Source organism: Leishmania braziliensis, chromosome 35, assembly GCF_000002845.2.
Source record: "Leishmania braziliensis MHOM/BR/75/M2904 complete genome, chromosome 35".
Classification (NCBI taxonomy): Eukaryota; Euglenozoa; class Kinetoplastea; order Trypanosomatida; family Trypanosomatidae; genus Leishmania; species Leishmania braziliensis.
The window spans coordinates 1,284,664-1,303,495 of NC_009326.2; the positions used below are offsets into that span (position 1 = coordinate 1,284,664).

At 56.2% G+C, this 18,832-nt stretch overlaps 7 protein-coding genes across 7 annotated transcripts; all 7 read right to left on the minus strand.

The window, feature by feature from the left end:
* Nucleotides 1-2,210: 2,210 nt before the first annotated feature.
* On the minus strand, nucleotides 2,211-5,477 carry LBRM_34_3280 (conserved hypothetical protein; the record flags this gene model as incomplete). Its single annotated transcript, XM_001568384.1, has 1 exon — nucleotides 2,211-5,477. One exon carries the CDS (start codon nucleotides 5,475-5,477, stop codon nucleotides 2,211-2,213), a length of 3,267 nt encoding a protein of 1,088 aa, XP_001568434.1.
* Nucleotides 5,478-6,424: 947 nt separating this feature from the next.
* Nucleotides 6,425-8,053, minus strand: LBRM_34_3290 (conserved hypothetical protein; the record flags this gene model as incomplete). The annotated part of the gene is made up of 1 exon (XM_001568385.1): nucleotides 6,425-8,053. One exon carries the CDS (start codon nucleotides 8,051-8,053, stop codon nucleotides 6,425-6,427), a length of 1,629 nt encoding a protein of 542 aa, XP_001568435.1.
* Nucleotides 8,054-8,872: 819 nt separating this feature from the next.
* On the minus strand, nucleotides 8,873-9,661 carry LBRM_34_3300 (conserved hypothetical protein; the record flags this gene model as incomplete). Its single annotated transcript, XM_001568386.1, has 1 exon — nucleotides 8,873-9,661. One exon carries the CDS (start codon nucleotides 9,659-9,661, stop codon nucleotides 8,873-8,875), a length of 789 nt encoding a protein of 262 aa, XP_001568436.1.
* A 933-nt stretch (nucleotides 9,662-10,594) lies between these two features.
* On the minus strand, nucleotides 10,595-11,863 carry LBRM_34_3310 (conserved hypothetical protein; the record flags this gene model as incomplete). Its single annotated transcript, XM_001568387.1, has 1 exon — nucleotides 10,595-11,863. One exon carries the CDS (start codon nucleotides 11,861-11,863, stop codon nucleotides 10,595-10,597), a length of 1,269 nt encoding a protein of 422 aa, XP_001568437.1.
* A 1,122-nt stretch (nucleotides 11,864-12,985) lies between these two features.
* Nucleotides 12,986-14,902, minus strand: LBRM_34_3320 (conserved hypothetical protein; the record flags this gene model as incomplete). Its single annotated transcript, XM_001568388.1, has 1 exon — nucleotides 12,986-14,902. One exon carries the CDS (start codon nucleotides 14,900-14,902, stop codon nucleotides 12,986-12,988), a length of 1,917 nt encoding a protein of 638 aa, XP_001568438.1.
* An 840-nt stretch (nucleotides 14,903-15,742) lies between these two features.
* Nucleotides 15,743-16,312, minus strand: LBRM_34_3330 (hypothetical protein, unknown function; the record flags this gene model as incomplete). The annotated part of the gene is made up of 1 exon (XM_001568389.1): nucleotides 15,743-16,312. The coding sequence occupies one exon, from the start codon at nucleotides 16,310-16,312 to the stop codon at nucleotides 15,743-15,745; it is 570 nt and encodes a 189-aa protein (XP_001568439.1).
* Nucleotides 16,313-17,066: 754 nt separating this feature from the next.
* On the minus strand, nucleotides 17,067-18,815 carry LBRM_34_3340 (conserved hypothetical protein; the record flags this gene model as incomplete). Its single annotated transcript, XM_001568390.1, has 1 exon — nucleotides 17,067-18,815. The coding sequence occupies one exon, from the start codon at nucleotides 18,813-18,815 to the stop codon at nucleotides 17,067-17,069; it is 1,749 nt and encodes a 582-aa protein (XP_001568440.1).
* Between the last annotated feature and the right edge of the window lie 17 nt (nucleotides 18,816-18,832).

Sequence of the window (18,832 nt, forward strand, 5' to 3'; positions counted from 1 at the left end):
AAGTGCGAGAAAGTATGGGCGTCAAAGAGTGCGCTTAGTACAGCAGCGTGTGCATCGACCAACGCGGTGGCAATAGAAAGGTGAGTTCTCTACTTCAAAAGTAGCAACAACACTAGTCAACGTAATGCGAAGGAGGAAGACCCCCTCCCCTCACACACACACACACACAGAGACACACATGCGTGGGGAATCACATGCCAGAGGATGGAGAGGCAGAAGAAGAGTGAAAGCATGTGTAAAGAGAGAACATAGATGCGCACTAGCTCCCTCTGGCGCGTGCGACCAACACAGTCAAGATAAGTACTGGCATCACCTGGGCTAGCAAGTGTCGCTTCCACCTGATCACCTCACCGCCGGGCCACCTCCTTCCCCAAAAGCACCCGCTTCGGTGGGCAAATGCGACTAAAGCAACTCTCTCGCATGTGAGACGACCCTCTTGTGGGTGTGTAAGAGTCTCCTGCCATCATCCGACGCGCGCGATCTTAGATCGATATCACATGACCCGTGCTACCGTCTGGCAACCGTCGCGCTCCGCGAGTGTTGGTTCTTTTGGTTGTTGGGGGGAGGGGGGAACACGACTGCTGATCTTTGCGATGCGACCTCAATGAAGGTTTTCCCGGGAGCTGACGCGCGTACGCAGTAGGATTGCACGGCGCACATGGCGATCAGTTGGAACGATCTTGAACAATGACAGCCTGCAGCACCAGCGTGTACATTCATGTGCGGGGGGGGGGGGGGGGGCACCGCCCTCAGCACAAGGATCAAAAGAAAAAGAGCATCACTCCTAGCCAAGAGCGGGTATTGTGTATGTATATATATATATAGACTGGAGAAGGGAAAAAAGAGAGTGACGCCCTACGCTGCGAGTTGTGTGTCCAGGCACCTGTAGCAGCACATGGCAACCATGATACCTCCTTGTCTCGCACGTCGCTCTCTCGCTTCCTTCCCTCGTCACCCCCACCCTCACATCCAATCGACCTTTTGGGTCCCGAAATACGCCAAGTTGACGCGAACGCCACCCCACATGTACAGTGGACCGTGCCCCATCGCCGGGACTGTTGAGAGGTGGTGTGTTCGCGTCTGTAGGTGTGCGGGAATCACCACAGCTTACGTAGATCAGCGTAACTATCTCTTGTGAACGCTGGCCCAGGTACAGCACGCACACACAAAGACAACCGCACATCACTGATCTCACGCGAGCTTCTCGCCTGCCCACCCCATCATCACCTTCGCCGCGTGTCATCTCATCACATCCGTCACTGCACACGTAATCGTCACGGCCACAGACACAAAAGGGCAAAGACACGCACAGACACACGCGTGTTTCCACGCAGCAACAAAAGGGGGGGAACCACTACACCCAAGGGAGAGGCAGCCGCATCATTTGGCTCGGTACCCCTGGGAGTGCTTGGTCGTCCACCTCTCTTTTCTCTCTTGCCCTCATCGCTTACGCAGCGCCGCCGCCACTCAGAGAAAAATATGCGACAAGAGTAGGCCAAGAAGCAGACAAGGTGGCTGGGACAACAAGAGAAAGAGGGTACAGGAAGGAGAGAGGGGCGATAAAAATGAGCGCATCAATCAATCCAATACCGCTTTACGCGTCATCGGGGCGCATGCTCGCACAGTGTAGAAAGGCCATTCGCCCCTTAGTGAATCACTGTGGCACCCGCTCACTAGCTGCATCCCACATGCCCACTCTATCACCTCTGGCACAGATAAAGGGCAGCAGAGAGAGCTCACAATTTATCGATCAGACCGAAAAGATGCAAAGAGGAGAAAAGGGGGGAACAGCGCGGCGCTGTGCAGGGATGGTACGGAATCTGAACGAGGAAAGGTGGTCAGAACGGAAGAGAGTGTTACTCCCAACGCAGGCACACAGATACACACACATACACGGAGGCGCACCGTGCGCCTCTCTCTCGCTCGAAACCCGCAGCGACCGCCATCATCAAACCCCTTAGCAGAAGACGGTCCTTCAACACACAAAGACACACAACAGCGCCACTTCTTTCGCATCTGTCGCATTATCTCTGCGTGTGTAGCATCTTCCAGTCTCTTTGGCATTCTTGCCTCCACCTCTTTCTGCGTCATGACTGAGGGACTACACTCGCCTTCTCCACATGGCAGTTCCTCATCGACTTTCCTCCCCCCCCTCCGCCTCCGCAATCCCCATTCCTTCGCTCACGCTCTCTCCGCCATCGACGCCATCACTACTCGTCGTCGTCGATGATAGGGCCATTCATGCGGAAGTACAGTTCCCCCATCACCTCTACTTCGTCGTCCTCATCATCATCGATACTGACCGCACTAGTCGGGAACGTAAGGGCCGGCGATTGTGCTCCAGTGAACGCGATGTTGGAGGGGATGCCCACAGCCGCCGCGTTGGCCGCTGCCATGGTTGCTGGCGTGTCCGTCTTGGAGGCATAGATGCTTGTCCAGAGGTCGCCGTCGTGGAACTTCTTGGTTACATCCACGTCGGATGCCTCGACGCCGTCCATTGCCCCTGACACGGGCTTTGGCGCGAGGCAGTGCACCCCGTGCGTGATAAAGCTTGCCTGATGCTCCACCACTTCTAGCTCGGTCACGAGGTTCTGTAACTCCTGCTGCACCTCCGCATGCAGCTCCTCCAAGTCGAAGTGGCGGTCTTCTTCCTTTAGCATAAAGTTGAACTTGTATCGCGACAGCGGCTTCCTTGCAGTACGGAGGACCTGCAGGTACCTTATCGCACGGCTCCACTTCTCACGGAAATCAAGAATCTGCGCAGCCTCAGAGATGCTGACGCGAAAGCGCTTCATCTGGCGGTTGCACGTGATGCCAAAGTACACGATGCGGCCACCCCTGGAGGGCACCTCGACTGGGGCAGAGTACTCGACCTGCGGATACAAGAGCAGCAGCGCTGCAAACAGGTAGGTGTTATTGACCGCCGAAACGCGGGCACAGATGATGTTGCTAGCGAGATTACGCAAGTCCACCGCGACCAAGGCCGTGCCGGACTCCCATGTCACGCTGCTCGGACTGGCTGTGTTGGGCACAACCTTCTTCGCCGTCCGCACAAAGACCAAGGCGCCGGCCCGATCTTTGATGTTGATGGCGCCGGCGTCGCGTACAAAGAAGAGCCGGCGAGCGAGGGCGACAGCCTCGAAGAAGGTGAAGATGGACGCATTCGATTTGATGCTCTGCATCACCGCTGACAGCGTCGCCGCGTCCTCGAGGTCGTCGACAAAAGCGTAGTCAGAGATCTGGACGCGCAGGTAGGTGATGAGGCTGCGCACCTGCTCGAGGCGATCCTCTTTTAGATGCAACTTCCCCACAAAGTCCACTGTAGTGGCGCCGCTCACCTTGAGACGCCACCACTCCAGGAACACGAGCACATCCGCTAAGAGATCGCTTTGATTCGCAACATCGCCAGCGTACTCCTGACGCGTCTCGATAACGCTCCTTTTCCATGAGGCGAACGCCTCTGCGGACTCGCCGGTTGGAAAGAGGTACGGAAGCGCGCAGACGCCGGCCACAATAACGCCGACCTCGCTGTGGCCAAGCGTGCAGCAGTTCATGACAAAATGAGACAAATCCACCTCGAGCGGCAGTCGCGACGCTATCTCGCCCGTGAAGGTTAGCCTGAAGTCGGACAAGTTCGCAATGAAGCACTTCTCCGAGAGGCTGTGCTGCACCTGCTCCATGCTCCCCGCCTCCACAGGGCACACCATCTCCTGGCTCGCACGCTGGATCGGCAGCTGCGCTCGGGAACACTGCAGCAACGCGTCCTCCACCTCGTAGACCGTCGGCTGTGGAGTCTCGGTGGCGGGCAGCACGACATCGGCCGCCGGCGGGTACAGGGCGACGTAGCAGCCAGGGTACTTGGTGCCAAGCAGCTGCCGGCGCTCCTCCACGTCCATCTTTGACGCCCACTCCGACGCACTCGAAGCCATGAAGCCCTCCGACTTATTCTGCACGGCGAAGCGGCGAGTTGTCGCCATATCGAGCACAAACGTTATATCCTCGTTGTTGTAGTTCGTGAAGGAGACAACCGAGTGCAATACGCACACGCGATGCTTCGAAGGCGTGTCACCGGCGTCTTCCTTGGAGGGGAAGCGCCCAGCGTACACCGTCGTGTCGAGCAGGCGCTCTTTGTGTAGCGCGTCAATCATCTCGCGTGAGTCACCAGTGAAGATGTAAATCGCTTGCGGGCACGCAACAGAGCAAGACAAAATGCAGCTCACCAGCGCCGCCGCCATCTGCACGGAGTGATCAATGACTTTGCGGTGTGGGCCAGGGTACTTGCCAGACCCATCGATTGTGACATCCAGCACGTCCATTCCTGCCAGCGCGTTCGCCTCATCATACGAAAACTCGACGAGGGGCTGCACAAGTGCTGTGCTTGGCGTCGCCACCGTCTGCTTCCCGAAGAACTGCTGCATCCGCACCGTCATGGCACCGCTGACACTCACGATGACGTGCAGCGGCGGCGCGGTCTTGTCCAGACTGGCGCTCTGCCGATACACGCGCTCCCGCAGCCCCCACAAGAAGTAGGAGACGAGCGGGTTCATGCGGGTCAAGTTGGGCAGCACGAGATGCGTGAAGGGCCCCATACCGCGCTGCGACGTCAGGTACACAAGTGCCGTGTCCACGTCCGTCACCCACAGTGCTGTGCCCGCCTCGCCGACAAAGGACTGCCCGCTCAGCTCGCCGACAGAGAGGCAAGAGGGGCTCAGCGCTCGCAGTGCCGCTGCAATGTCGGAGACGTCCGAGTAATGTGGCACCACCACCAGCACGCGCTTTTTGCTCTCGCGGCTAAGCGCGACAGCGAGACGCAGAGCCGCGTAGGGTCGCTGAAGCAGCACTACTTGGTGCGAGGTGGCCTCGTTGAATCCGAGGACTTCGTCGATCTCGACGTACGCAGTCGTGGCGCTGCTACCATACAATTGGGCATCCTGCAAGGCGATGAGCTGTTTCAACTTTGCAAGCACCACATTTGGGTCCGACTCGGGCTTGTGCGAGTCTGTTCGCATCGTCTTGTTACCGCCGAACACGACGCCCTGGCCAACTTGCTGAATGGCGTCGAGGTCGAACTTGAAGACGTTCGAGTCCGCGCCAGACGGCGTCACAAGCGAGGCGTTCGCGATCGTCTCCGCGGGACCGGCCGGTACAGGGGTGCTGGTGGATCCCGCAGCAGCGGTGGCGCCAGCGCTCCCTCGGTCACTGACTGCCTTGGCTGCTTCCGTGCCCGGAGATGCGGATGCAAAGAACTCGTTCGCGCGTGCCACGGCCTTTGCCTTGGAGGGGCTGCGACGCTTCTTACCCATGAGAGCCTCGATGTTGAATTGCAGTGTCGTATTGGGGTCCGTGGGGAGAGCGCCGCCGATGTTTCCAGGCAGCACCGAGCCAGGCGACACTGCCGACGGCGAGTCCGACGAGGCGATCGCCGGCGAGGAGGATATCTTCCCCCCTTTGCGGCCTTGGCGAGGAGCAATGGGCATCACAATGCTGAGGAACAGAGAAATGTGAGGATAGGGGAAGGGGGAAAACAAACGGGAGGCAACTTCTTTCTCTTCGATTCTTATTTTCGCTTTCCTTACTATATTTTCTTTGCTTCGTGCGTCGTGGGACTGTGGCGCAGCCGTCATCGAGGGGCAGGAGCGTGGCGCCATCGAGAGGGGGGAAAGGAGAGAATAGAAAGACAAAGAGAGGCGAAGAAACAGAAAGAAAGCAAAGGTAAGACCGACAGAGCCGACAGCCAAGGCCAAGAGTCACAATCGAAGTCAAAAGAGCAAGAGAACTGTGGCGAGTGAGTGGAGTGTAGACGAGAAACGCCCGCACGCACATATACCCAAAAGCAAAGGGAAGAGACAGCAGAGGTCAGGAGTGGACCACTTCCTCACCCTCTCCGTATCCCTCCCTACCGCCGTTGCCTCCACACGCACACGTACTTTAGTCGTTTAGTCTCTCTGTGGTGGGAAAGGGGAGTGACAGTTGCTGGTGCTCTCTCGCTGCCTCTGTTGCCTACTTGTGTCCGCGTATGGACCCACCTTGCGCACATTCTCGCTGGGTCAACTCTTGACGTACACCTTTGTCCTCCCTCTACACAAATGTGGTCGCTTGAATGCGGCTGTTGTTGTCCGTTCATGCAGCAGCATCGCTGTGAAAGCACGACAGTTCTACGGATCGGCGCACCAAAAAAGGCTACAAAAAGAGGGCGAGCGAGAGAGCCCGAGCTAAAGACGCATGCACGCAGTGTCAACACACGCTGAGGCGGGAGAAGAGTCGGGGAAGACTCATACAGGCAACAGAGCCACAGTGCCACGTGTGGCCGCACAACTGGTGAACAGCGAACGAGGAGTTCATAACGGCACACGCACGACGAGCGGCAAAGAAGACGGCCAACTGACTCGCGGCAGCTGCTACGATGTTGCTACCACTTGCTCTCTTATGACTGTGGCATCTTTGTAGTCACCCAAAAACCGCTAGCCTTGCTGTGCTCCTCCTCTCTCACGTTCCGGGTCCACACGGGTCGATTTCGGTCATAGGTGGAAAGACGTACCAAACGCTGCATCGTGAGTTCCCACTCCGACCGCGGTTCCGGCGCTGTTGTGTCAGCCACCGAGGCGCTCTCGCGGGAGCCTGCGCACGTATTAAATACCGCACTCTTCGCCTCCTGATCCTCTGCTTCCTCGTCGCCGTCCGCGTCGTCTTTGTGGTCCACCACAGCTTTGCTCTCATTCCTCTTGGCTTGGTTGATCATGAGTGCGTCACGACGACGAGCAGCATCTTCAAAAGTGATGCCAAGGTGCTCTGTGATGGAGTGCGCCACGCGCAGAACCTCTTTGCGCAAATCTCCCGTTTTAGCAGCCTTCAGCTCTGGGCACATAAAGCGCAAGTAGGTAAGGAGACAGTGCACCTCAGCCGCGGCGTCGTAGTGATGATCGAGCTTGTCGTCGTGCACGACCAGGTGATTGAAGTGTACCTGCTCCCGAACCCTAGAGTTGAAGAAGAAGAACTGGTCTTCCACGTGGGTTACGTTGTAGTCCTTCTGGAAGGCGCCTTGTGGCACCACAAGCCGACCCTCCGTGCTCGTTGGTCGTGTCCAGATAGGAAGCAGCAGGTCACCGCGTAGGTAGGGGACAGTGCCGTCCTCGCGAATCAGGCGCGTTTCACGCACGACACCCTGGCCACCATACTTAGTCGACTTGCTGGTGTACGGCAGGCGAAACTTAAGCATGCTGTGTTCGCCGTGCAAGATGTTTGTCCAGCACTCCTGTGCGCGCATGTTCTCCGCCACGTGGTCCTCAAAGTTCGGCAGCGCCACACTGCCGGAGCGGATGTCCGAGATGAAGAGCAGTGGCTTGTTGCGCTCCAGTGCAACCTGCACCAGCAGCACCAGGCCTTTAGGGAGCGATAGCGGCGCTTCGTACATAGCAGGAATATCCTCGGTGCCGCGGGCCACGTCCAGCGTCCCGACAATGCCCTGAAGCTGCTCGTGGATCGCCTTCTTTTCAGCCTGCACACTCTCGACGGCAACGTGCTGGTACACAAAACCAAGTGCTGGAAGGACTTCAGTAAGACGACGCGCGTTGATGCTGTAGGCCGTTGCGTTGGTGAAAAATTCGTTGCGCAACCAGAAGTTCGCGCGCGGCTCCAGCACCGCACGGTCAAACTGGCCGGGGTCGATCAGCTCCCACGTGTGCCTACACGCAAACATCTCGTCCAGGAACGCCAAATGAGTCCCAGGTGCCGCTCCAGCATACACAATGTGGTACGAGACCCCTGGTCGACAATACATGCAGAGGAGCTGAATCTCGGAGAGAAGCAGCTTACGCTGTCCCCAGTGGATGGCACTCTTAATGTCCTTGTTGCGGGATCGGTACGGCTCGGCAGGGAAGTCGTCGTCGAGCAGATCTGGAAAGGGGAGGGACGAGGGGTAGTGGTAAACAGTGCGCTTCACCAATTTGCTGAATTGGTCCCCGGCGATGCCGGGGGACGACGACCACAGTGCAGAGTAGAAGTCATTCAGTAACTCCTGGCGCTTTCGCTTCCGCTTCAGATACCCGCTACCCATTGTGAGACGCTTACTTCTCTTGTGTGATGACTATTGGCTCGCCAAGGCGGTCGTAACTGAGAAAACCACACCGCCAATCACCCGCCGCAACTATCGGCACCAAGTTGTTTAGTTGAAAGGCTGAGTAAGAAAAAAAAGGGATCAATTCAGACTCACGACGCATGCACGGGGAGTAGCAGCAGCCTACCTCGCACTCTGGCATTGAAAAACACACGCACAGAGAGTTTCTAACTCCAAAGACCAAGAAGACAAAGAAAGAGAGGCAGCTGGCTCTTCATTTGGTTTCAAGAGGTGCACGTGAATGGGAGAAGGGGCAGTAGATGAGTGATGGGCTGCATGTGGTAGAACAGAAAAAAAAAAAATAGAAAAAGAGATTGAAAAGGAATTGGAAGGAAAAAAGTCCGGGCAGCGCCTACCTATGGAGAGTAAAGGACAAGGCGCAAGAGTGGCGCATAGACACGGAAGGGGGGGGGGGCGGGAGAGATGACCCGTCGAGAAGCACTGTAAAGTGCGTCACCGACACCTCGCTCATCCGTGCCCATTCCCCTGAAGATGAGAAAAAAATGAACTTCCATCTTTACTACTCCTTCGCATCTTCTACTGACGACTTTGCCTTTTGCGGACTTTTGCTTTTAGCAATGTTACTCGAATCAAAGCACACGGCAGAGAAGCCTTACAGATCAGTTTTCCGCTTCTAAAGGTGAAGACGTAGAGATAAAGAGCCGGGGGGAGCGGATTGAAAATGGTTCCCGTCGCTCATTGGTCATAGCAGCGCACTGCGCTCCTTCCCTTCTTCTGCTGGCCCTGTCACATGGAACTTCACCACTCCAGCGTCGAGCTCCCCACAAAGTCCTGAAGCGCCTTCACCATCTCGCGCGTCAGACACGCGTCTGAAGAGGGAAGCGTGGTCGCCCGTGCCACACGTCGCCCAACCGTCATGCAGCATAGCAGCAGCTCTCTCAGTTCATCCTCGACAAAACTACCATCATTCCCATCTACCTCGCTCTCAGGCAACTCCTTCAGGACACCATCCACTCTCTGACGCAGCTTTGTCAAGTAGCGCCCCAAAGTTGAAGATGTGGGTGTAGTGAGGACAGCATCCACATCGCCATCGGGGCAAGGTGCACTGGCGCCATTGGCTTCTGTGCTAACCGCGTTCAGGGACTGAAGAAAAAGAAACTGCAGCGAGCTAACCCATTCTGCACGCGTCGGGATTGGTGTAGAGCAGTACAGATTGAGATATGCACGGGCGACCTGCGCGAGCGTCTGCGCCTCTTCAAGTCGGCTACCAGGCCACGTGCCCCCGGCTGCTCCTTGAGCCGGCGACGAAAAGGGGGAAGTGCAAGCCAATGAAGGTACCTCAACCTCGGAGTTGAAGAGATCGACACGCTGCACTGCTTGGCAGATCCCTTGGACAGCAGCCAGCACAGCAGCGAAGGTTTCGGCACGAATGCGACCCTCTTTGGCGATGTCCTTGAAGAATGTATGCTGATCAGCCAGCTCTGACCAGCACGCAGACATCGCGCGACCTTTCATGACATCGCAGCGAGCATCGCGCACAAGCTCAGGGAAGGTTGGTGCATCGTCCACATCGAAGTCCAGCGTCATGGCTATTGGAAAAAAAAAAAGAAAGGAGGAGAGAGGGCGGAGGTAATCCCTGGAAGGCGCGTAGAAGGTGCGGAGCCCGTCTTGACTCGGGTTCCTCCGTTTCAACACGAGTAAGCAAATGTAAAAAAGGGGAAGAGAGGGCAAAATGCGTGTCGCACCAACTTCGCATGAATAGAGGAAGGAGAAAGCAATGCGGAGGAACAGAGAGAGGCTGTGCGGAAGTGGATGACGCAGCGTGCAGTCCCGAAATGGGGGAGTGGTCATTTACAGAGAATGGGGGAGGAAAAAAGACACCCGTCACCGACTGTACTGGCGATATCGAAGTGCCTGCCCCGCCCCTCCCCCTCCTCATGAAAAATGAAACAGCGCGACACAACACAACTAGTTTTCTGTATCGAGGATCAAAAGCGCGCACCTTTAGAGATGAATGAGAGCACTGGCGTGAAGCGCGTATACTCTCCTTGTCTTTTTTTTTTCATTTTGTTGTCCCGGAGCCTGTGCCACGACGAAAGTACAGCGCAAACGCGCGCACGCGTGCGCCATGTAGGCCACCTCTTCTCTTCAGGACGGGGTGGCCAACTCGCGACGCTGCAGCTGTGGCATGGCTTCTCCCGCGGTGGCTCGACAACAGGAAGACACAACACAGACACAAGAGGAGAGGCAGTGAAAATGAGGAAAAAAGCATCGGTTCGTTAAGAAATCGCAAACAAGGCGCAAAGCGGGCGGACAAATAAAGCGAAACAAACAGAGGACAATGAGTGAGCACAAAAAAAGCGCATGAGGATGGAGCCCAAAACAACAACACCAAAGCGTCGACATGGGTGCGTCGAACAACTCGCCACCCTCTCACTTCATCTGGGCCACGCGAGCATACCGTCACCTCTGCAACCACAAGGAACGAAAGAGAGATGCGCACGACTGGAGAAGGATGTCTTAATCGCCCTTCAGTAGCGTCGCCAGGGCGAACAAAGCTCGGTCGCCGTACCAGTGGTAAATGCACAGAAATGATACGCCGCTGACGGTTGAGACGACACCGATGACCAAGTACATCCACGCCATGAAACTGTTACGGCCACCAAGCCATGACATTGTCGCTAGTGAGAAGCTCTTTTCGCCGCCGAAGCTGGCCGCGTCGAAATGCTCGTGGATGCGCATCAGATATGTGCCCGGTACCAGGTCTTCGTCAATGACTCGATACAGCTTCCTAAACTTGGGCAGCGACGCCACGCGTGCCCAGACCATCAAGTCTTCGTCCGTCGTGACCGGGATGCGGTGGCCAGGCTCACCGGCGTACCAGCCTTTGTTGAAATAGGCGTTGTCGGACGGCATGCGGGAAGGAGGGCTGGGGTTCACATCGCCGTCCTCGGCCTCGTAGGCCCACTGTGGTGCGCTCCATACGGGTTGCGGCGACGACGGCGGGGGGAAGTACGGTTTCTTGTACTTGACCTTTGCGTCCGACGTCCAGGCAATGCCTTTTTTGTGGCAGCGGCCGGCATCCTCAAGCGGCTCGTTGGTGAAGCGCGAAAAGGCGCTGCCGTTGCAGATTAGCCGCAGCGCCGGTGCCGTCGCAGCGCTGGCCTCGTGGTGAGTGACGTGGTACAGGGTGAACGTGTCGTTGAACATAGACCATGGTATCAGTCCAGCTGGTACATACACGAAATCGCTGTAGTGATAAAAGGTGTCCAAGAGGCGAATTCCTCGATCGCCAGCATGGCACAACTCACCGGGGTACGTGAGAGGTGACGTGGCAGAGGCAATGGCCGCAGCGGAGACGTGCTGCCCGGCCAGCTGGGCGTCACTTTTGGACTTGGAGAACCGACGGTGGTTCTGGTAGAAGTTGTCAAGGCCGTAGTAGACATACACAGGGGCTTTAAGGTGCTTGTCTACGCGGAATGAGACATCCGTTATGCATCCCGTCTGCCACACGCTCTCTGGTGACGTCTCATACCGAAAGGCACCTGTGTTGTTGTACCCAAACGAACATTGCTGCTGGTTGTCGTAGCGCACCGTAATGTCTGCTGCAGACGCGTTCGCTTGAAAGAGCGACAGGCTCAGCGGAAAGCATACAGTTGCGACCGCAAAGAGGCACAGAATCGAGTGCAACGGTGTCAAGATGGGTTGCCACGCCGGTAGACGCTGTTGCTTGAACAGCGTCCAGATGGACTCGCGCTGGGGCACAGCAGCTGTAGCCGCATCAGGCATTCTCTTTTCTCTCGAGGTTTGCGTGGTGTATAGAGGCGGCAGTCATTCGGATTTTTTTCATTGAAAGGGGCGTCGACAAGCACCAGTTTTGATGCGGTCAGCCTTCGTCGCCTACCAGGTGAGATTGAGATGCGCGTGGATTTCCCTTCGTCTCGTTCCGTAGAAAAAAAAAAGAACCAAGAGAGGCGGGGATAAAGACAACGCAGGCGTGCCGGCAAAGAGCACTTTTCGAGAGAGTTTCAGCTCTTCAGCGGTAAGCGGTGTGCAAGATCGGTGATGACGATACGAAAGTGGGTGTATGCGCATGTGCGCGATTTGTGCGGACCCCTGTCTGGGGCTCCTGCAATGGACTCGCTGTGTCTTAGACAGTGCGCGAGCGCACCTGATTTCAAGCGGGAAGAAGAGCAGGTCAGGTCAGATGGTCAGTGAAGCGAAGGAAATGGAGGGTAAATAAAGCGACAGGTCACCAGCAGGGAAAAAAAAAACGAGTAAAGCTCAGGGAGTGAGCAAGCGAAGAGGGGTCAGACACCACCAAGGACGAGAGAGGAAAGCCGGGGATAGTGCAAATCCACGCGCACACAAAAGAGAGAGATGTGGTAGCCAAGCAGGTGCGTTGTCAAGACGCCACAGCCAAAGCCCCTCAGCGGAGACGGAAAGAAGCAGGCCTCAGCCTCCAGCTCCCGTGATGCGCGTCATTTCCAAACACACAGCACATTTGAGTATCGATAGGCCAAGTCAAGCGCTTGTGGCTGCCGTTTAGTTGACCCTTCACGTGAATGGAGTAACGGTGCAACGACAAAGCTGGGGTAGCCAGACCTGCATATATAAGTGGATGTGCGGATGTGTGAGGGTGACAAAAAGATGGTGCTTGTTGAGGCGTCCTCACACACACGCGTGTGCCTGTACACGGCAGCTGCAGGAATGCTCAAAACTTGGCTCTCCCAATGTGGAGCGTCATTCGAAAAGGCAATTAAGAACACATGCACACACACACACACAATAGGAAAGAAACAGACAGCAGCTACAGCCCAATCGCATTCTGCACCTCACGCAACATCCCTGAATTGCAGAAAGACATCATAGTTGGTCCTCTCCAGTCGTACCATTTCGAGAATGCTGGTCTCAGTATCGAGGCGGTGAATGATGACTGACTGCACTGCTCTGACGAGCACGAATACTCTTCATCCTGTCCTTCTCTTGCTGCTTCACGTACTTCTCCGTCAGCTTGTCCTGCCACTCCCCCACAAAACGGAATGGAACCAAAAAATCACGGCGACCACGGACGGTCCGCAACTCACGCAGAGCACGCTCATCATCCTCGCTGGTGTGCGGCGACGAGGACGACGAGAGGGATGAGATGCTCGGCGACCGGCACGCGAGTACCTCCACCTTGTCAGGGTACAGTATCAGCACTTCAGTCACGATGTCCTGCATGGTGAAAAGACGCTCACGCACGAGCCGCGGCAGTCGCGGGAGACTTCGACTGATCGTCGTCCCTTCTTGCGGATCGCTACGGAGCGAATAGGTGGAAAAGAGGTGCAGGAGTATTTCCTCCCCAGTAACACTCTCGATGGAGCGCTGGGCAACTTTGGGGGCATCGGCACGCTGCACCAGGACGCCATGCCTTGCATCGGACAGGTGAAACAAATCACTCCGCGCTTGAAGGAGCTTCGCCACATTTTGAGGAAAAGCTTGCACGGCAGTCTGCGGCAACGACCCTAAGAGCGCCGATTGGTGCACCCCATCACGCAGCGGAAGAAGGTCAAAGAGATGCTGTGCTAGGACCCGCTCGTCGAAGTACGGGGTTGGGTTGCGCAGGTAGGCAAGCTGGCGCTGCAGCTTGCGCTTGCGGCGTCGCTGGCGCGCACTGAGGCCGCATACACTTGCCGCCCGGTCCGCAGTAAGCGTCTCCAGCTCGCGTAGTATGCTCGTCTCGTTCCCGCCCGCCATGTCTGGTGGAACGAAACGCTCCTCAAGCCGAAAGCGCACGTACACGGAGGCGCAGAAGGATGGCGGCAGCGTGGCGTCATATGCTGCGCAGAGAGGCGCTGAAGATGAGTCATCCGCAGAGAGGGACGGTGCGCGCGACTGCTGCACGCTCTCACCAGCCGTGGGGACTACATAGTGAAGCTCGAAGAGAGCAGGCGCGCTTAACAAAACATGCCAGACATCTCGTCCGGGTGGCAAGAGAAGGGTTGCCTGCCTTTGCAGTTCACCTGTGAAGAGCAGCTCCGTTGCTATGGTCGGCAGCACACGCGCCACCCTGTACCACTCGTACGGCTGCACCTCATGCCCCGCCATCCGCGCGTTCGGCGACTGCTGCGTTGGTGCTGCGGCACCGTTATCGCCCACCACAGGGTCGAGTCGCAGTTGCACATACCCATGCTCATACACGTGAGTTAACTCCGCTGCATCTGCTGAAGTGTTGCGGGAGGCGCAGTGTGCTGGGTGCTCGTGAAAGATGAGCCATCCTCTGTGCTGTGGCGACCAAAGAGCATCGAGTACCCGGCGCCTCATCAGCTGCTCTTCGGCCTCCGGGACAGTCGCCCAGAGGGCCTTGACTGGCACGAGATAGTTCGGGAACAGTTGCTGAAGCTCAGTGAGAATAGCCCGGGCGGCAACCGAGTTAGACTCTGATGCTTTAGTAGTCAGACTACTGCACAAGGACGACGGGACTGCTAATGGTTGTCTCACTACGTCACCCGCATTGAGCCGGCGATGCGGCGGTGCGGACTGTCTCTGCTTATGGCGACTGCGCACCACGTGCACCTGCCCGATCATTTTACTTTCAAAGCGCTCCCTGTAGCGAGACAAGAGGGGCCATAATCCACCGCAGACGGGATCACACACGCGCTCCATCAGCTCTGGCGGAAGCTGACGTAAGATTTGCTGAATTGAAGTGAATGTTGTCGGCACATAGGGACTAACCTCATCCACCAGCGCATCAAGCGGTAACGGAGACGGAGAGCACAAGCTGGTTGGGGTGCTGGAAAAGTGCAAAGTTCGCCGGAGTGTAATGACAGGAGAGGCCAGAACCATGACGTGTGGCGCCACTTGCACAACAGCTCTTAGGTAGGCTGTCTCGCGCCGCCCAGCTCTTGCTGCAGCCCCCAAGGCGAGGCGTCTAGTGTAGAACCTTGCCTGCGACATCACACAGCCACTCCTGCGCCCTCCGTTCACTGGGATTGTGAAAGTGAGAAGACAAGAGGAAAAAAAAAAGGAGCAGAGTTAACGGTAGATAAAGAAGAGAAAGGCCTCCCCCCATTTTCTTTCTACGTGTATCACCAGGGAAGAAGAGAATCACAAGAGTAGGAAATCATAACACACAGCATCAGTGACACTGGGCATGTGCGCAACTTGGCCCGATTCACCTACTGCTGATAAAAGAGGGGGTGGGTGCAGGACTAGAGTGCGACGGAAGCTTTATCGACGCGCATCACCAGGACGCGTACTACGAGGACGCCACAGTTGGTACCGCATTCCAGCCAATTCATGTGCTGTTCTCGGGACTTGTGCCCGGCCACAAATCATCCGCATACTTGATTGCTTTCGTGCGTGGGGGGCAAACAAATAACACACACACACACACAAGAGAAAGGGAAAGAAGATACCAAGAGCAGCAAACAGCAGCAGTGACGCAAAAAAAAAAATCATAATAAAGGAGGAGGTGGAAGAGAGAAGAAGCGGCGAGATAATCGCCGAAGTGCGGTTCATCAAGGTAAAGGCGGTTTGTCGTCTTTGTGGTATTTGGGGGGGAGGGGTATTATCCTCTCTTTTCACTTCATTTTTTTTTTTTGGTAAAGCGCAGCTAGCGGCAGCATCTCACATGCCTCACCTCGTCAACCTTACGGGGGCACGCGTGCAGAAGTGGGTGTTCGTTCATGGGTGACAGAAGCTGCCTTCCTCCACGGAGAATAGCACTGACGGCGGGTCAATGCGAAGCTCTGACAATACTCGCTCCACCTGGCCCGCTGTCTGAGCGTCCGCCAAGTGCTTCAGTGCCGCCTGCGAAACGGTCACCCAATGCAACGTGCCCGCTACCAGAGACCACACTTTTGTACCTGCAAGCTCCGCTTGGCGAGAATCAATGCTCTGCTGCAGCTGCCGACGTGAAGACGCACACTTCACGAGGGCAATTGCAGCCTCAGCGCTGGGGAGAGGATCGGTTGTCACGTCTCGCGACAGAGTGTTGACGTCGCCTTCCGGTGCCGTCTTAGGAGTTGTGAAGACCTCGGAAACCGCGGCAGCCGTACCTGGTGCGTGGGAAGCGGGAGTTGACGAGAGAGTTGCTGCACAGGAGTCATCTGCAAAGGAAGACGCTGCATGTGGCGCAAACGCCTGGCTGCGGTAGAGCTGTCGCGTCACTGCGTGAGTGGATGCTGCACTGTGGCACAGAACTGTGTGTTTGAAAGGTGGACGGAACGACTTCTTGGCAGCATTGGAGCACATGTTTGGCCCTCTCGCTGTTGATGGTTTCATGTCCTTTTCTGTAAAAGCTAGAACAAGGAGAAAAGGAAAGTACGCTGGGTACGTCTGTGCGTCTCTGTGGAGGGAAAGGGGCAAAATGCTCACTTGTGAACGTGACGTTGCCTCGGGCTTTTTCAGATGCAACACAGTATGAAGAAGTGCCTCATCGAAAACGGCAAAACGCGCATGCGTCTCGGCGAATACTCACAACCGAGAAAAGGAATACAGATATCACTGGCCAACGAGCTGAGACGCAGCGCACCTTTGGGGTAGTACACGAAGAAATAGCAAGAAAAAGAGCGGAAGAGAAAAGCAATAGAGAGCCTCTACCAAGAAGAACAACAGTGGCGACCATCACGCGTAGAATCCTAAGAGAAGAAAACAGTTCCAACGGGGCACATTGCATGTGAGCTGCATCTCTGAAAGCTCACATGCGAGAGCGGAGATCGCTTTGTATGTAGGTGCTCAATCAAGAGAGACAGATATGAGAAAAAAAGTAGCGGAGAGTCATGTCACCTTCTCTCGCTCACTTGCATCAACTTGGTTTTACTTTCTTTGGGGAGAGGGTGCTAAAGTGGTGCGTCTTCGTTGATCGACTGTTTGGTTGTCTTTGTCTTCTGTGCATGTCTAGTAGCGAGCGCGTGCACAAAGAAGCGTGATAGCACGGGGGAGGGGTCAGTCTGACTCGAAAGCGTGCAGGGCGCGCACAACACGCCCAGCGCTTCCCTGTCTCTGCTTATAGCCGGTGTGGCCCATACGTGGAGAGGTACGTGACCAGAAGGTATGCATCTGTGGTCGCCTGCCGTTGCGCCTTCTTGGCCGCCGCGCCAGACCCTGCTGCGGCATCGGCAAAACAGCTGGACATCTTTGCTTCGAGAAAAGACACCAATTCCCTTCGTGCATCCAAGGTAGTAGAGCACCGTGGATGCCAGCTCATCAGATGCTGTTGGCGAGGTGGAGACGAGAGCAGCCCTCCTTCACTTTCTCTGTGGGCACCACGAGTCGCACCCTGGTCGCGCCCATCGGGGCCCTTGAGCGACCTGGCCGAAAGGCCATTCCAGTCCGCGGGGTAGCGCTGTAGTAGATCACAGGTTGGCTCCAGCACCTCCACCAGGACCGCAAAAGCTGGTCCTGAGAGTCGCATTACCGCAGATGCGCTGACACCACCGGTAGCACACGGGTGAGTGGTTGGTTCCAACACAAAAGCTGCATCGGATGTGTGCTGATTTTGTGCAACTTCTTGGGTGACGAGTGGGTTCTTCGGCAAGAGATGCGCTGACAACTTCACAAGCCGTGGAGTAAGACTTGCAGACAACGTGGCAGTGCTCTTTTTCTTGTAGCCAACCAACAAGACTTCAATGGTGTGCTGATACAGGCCAATGGCAGACTGCAGCAAACTCTGCAGAGTGAGCCGCAATATCCCCTGCACTCTAGTCAGCTCCTTCTCATGTGCCTGTAATCCTGCGCTTTCCGGTAGCGTCACCTCGCACAAGTGCACGCATAACTCATAGTCCAGAACGGCGGGGATGAGGTAGTAGCAGCGCTCGACCAGTGACGCCCTCACCTTGGTAAGTAAGTCGTAGCCGATATGAAGGAGTGCAGTCTGTGTTAAGGTGAGCCATGGCGCCAAGTCGTGGTCTACATGTTGTCGTTGCGGCCGCAACTGCAAACGCTCTAGCGCCTGTAGGAGATCGCCAAGGCAGTTGGTATGCACTACGGCCGAACGCGGTGTAGAACCGACAGCTTCAGAGACATTGCGTTGACTCTGCTGGGCAGAAAGTCGCTTCAGCTTCGCGTCTACCGTAGCAGGAACACTGCTGGGGCGCAATACGTCCCAGCTGATGCGGAGGTACTCGCGTGCCACACGCTGGGTGGCCTCCATGGCTCGCGTGCACACTTCATCACGCTTCTGCTCGTCTTCCTCATCCCTCCTGAGAACAGCGACGCAGGAGGAAGCGATGTCACTGGCGCAGCTGGTGCTGCACATTGGCTGTCTCGCTCCTTGTTTCTCTGCCAGTGTGCACAGATGCGAAACAAGCCGCTCTCGAATGCCTTGATCCAGCATCGGCCACGCAAGAGGCACGAAATACTGCCTGTAGCGCTCCAATTCCTTCTCTTCCACTGGAATAAGCACTGCCCCACTTCTGCTGCACAAGAGCTCTACGCGCAAGGCGATCCACATGCCCAACAGCCTCGTCCAATGCGCCACTACGACAGCAGCGGCATGATCCACATCCTCAACATGGTCAGCTGTACTTTTACAATGGTAAGCGACTGATACTGTTGCCGCTGCCGCCATCCATTGCATCAGAAAGGGTGCCTCCACTTGCTTTACCGACGCAAGAGAGACCAACGAGGTGGGATGTGAAAGCAGCGAGGAAGTCGCTGCCACCGAATTCCTACTCCACAACGACGGGAAAAGTAAGGCAAGCTCTCTTACGTAAAGCAGTGTCTCGCGATACGTGCTCCAGTCATCAAGTTGCATTATGCAGCAAACTGTGG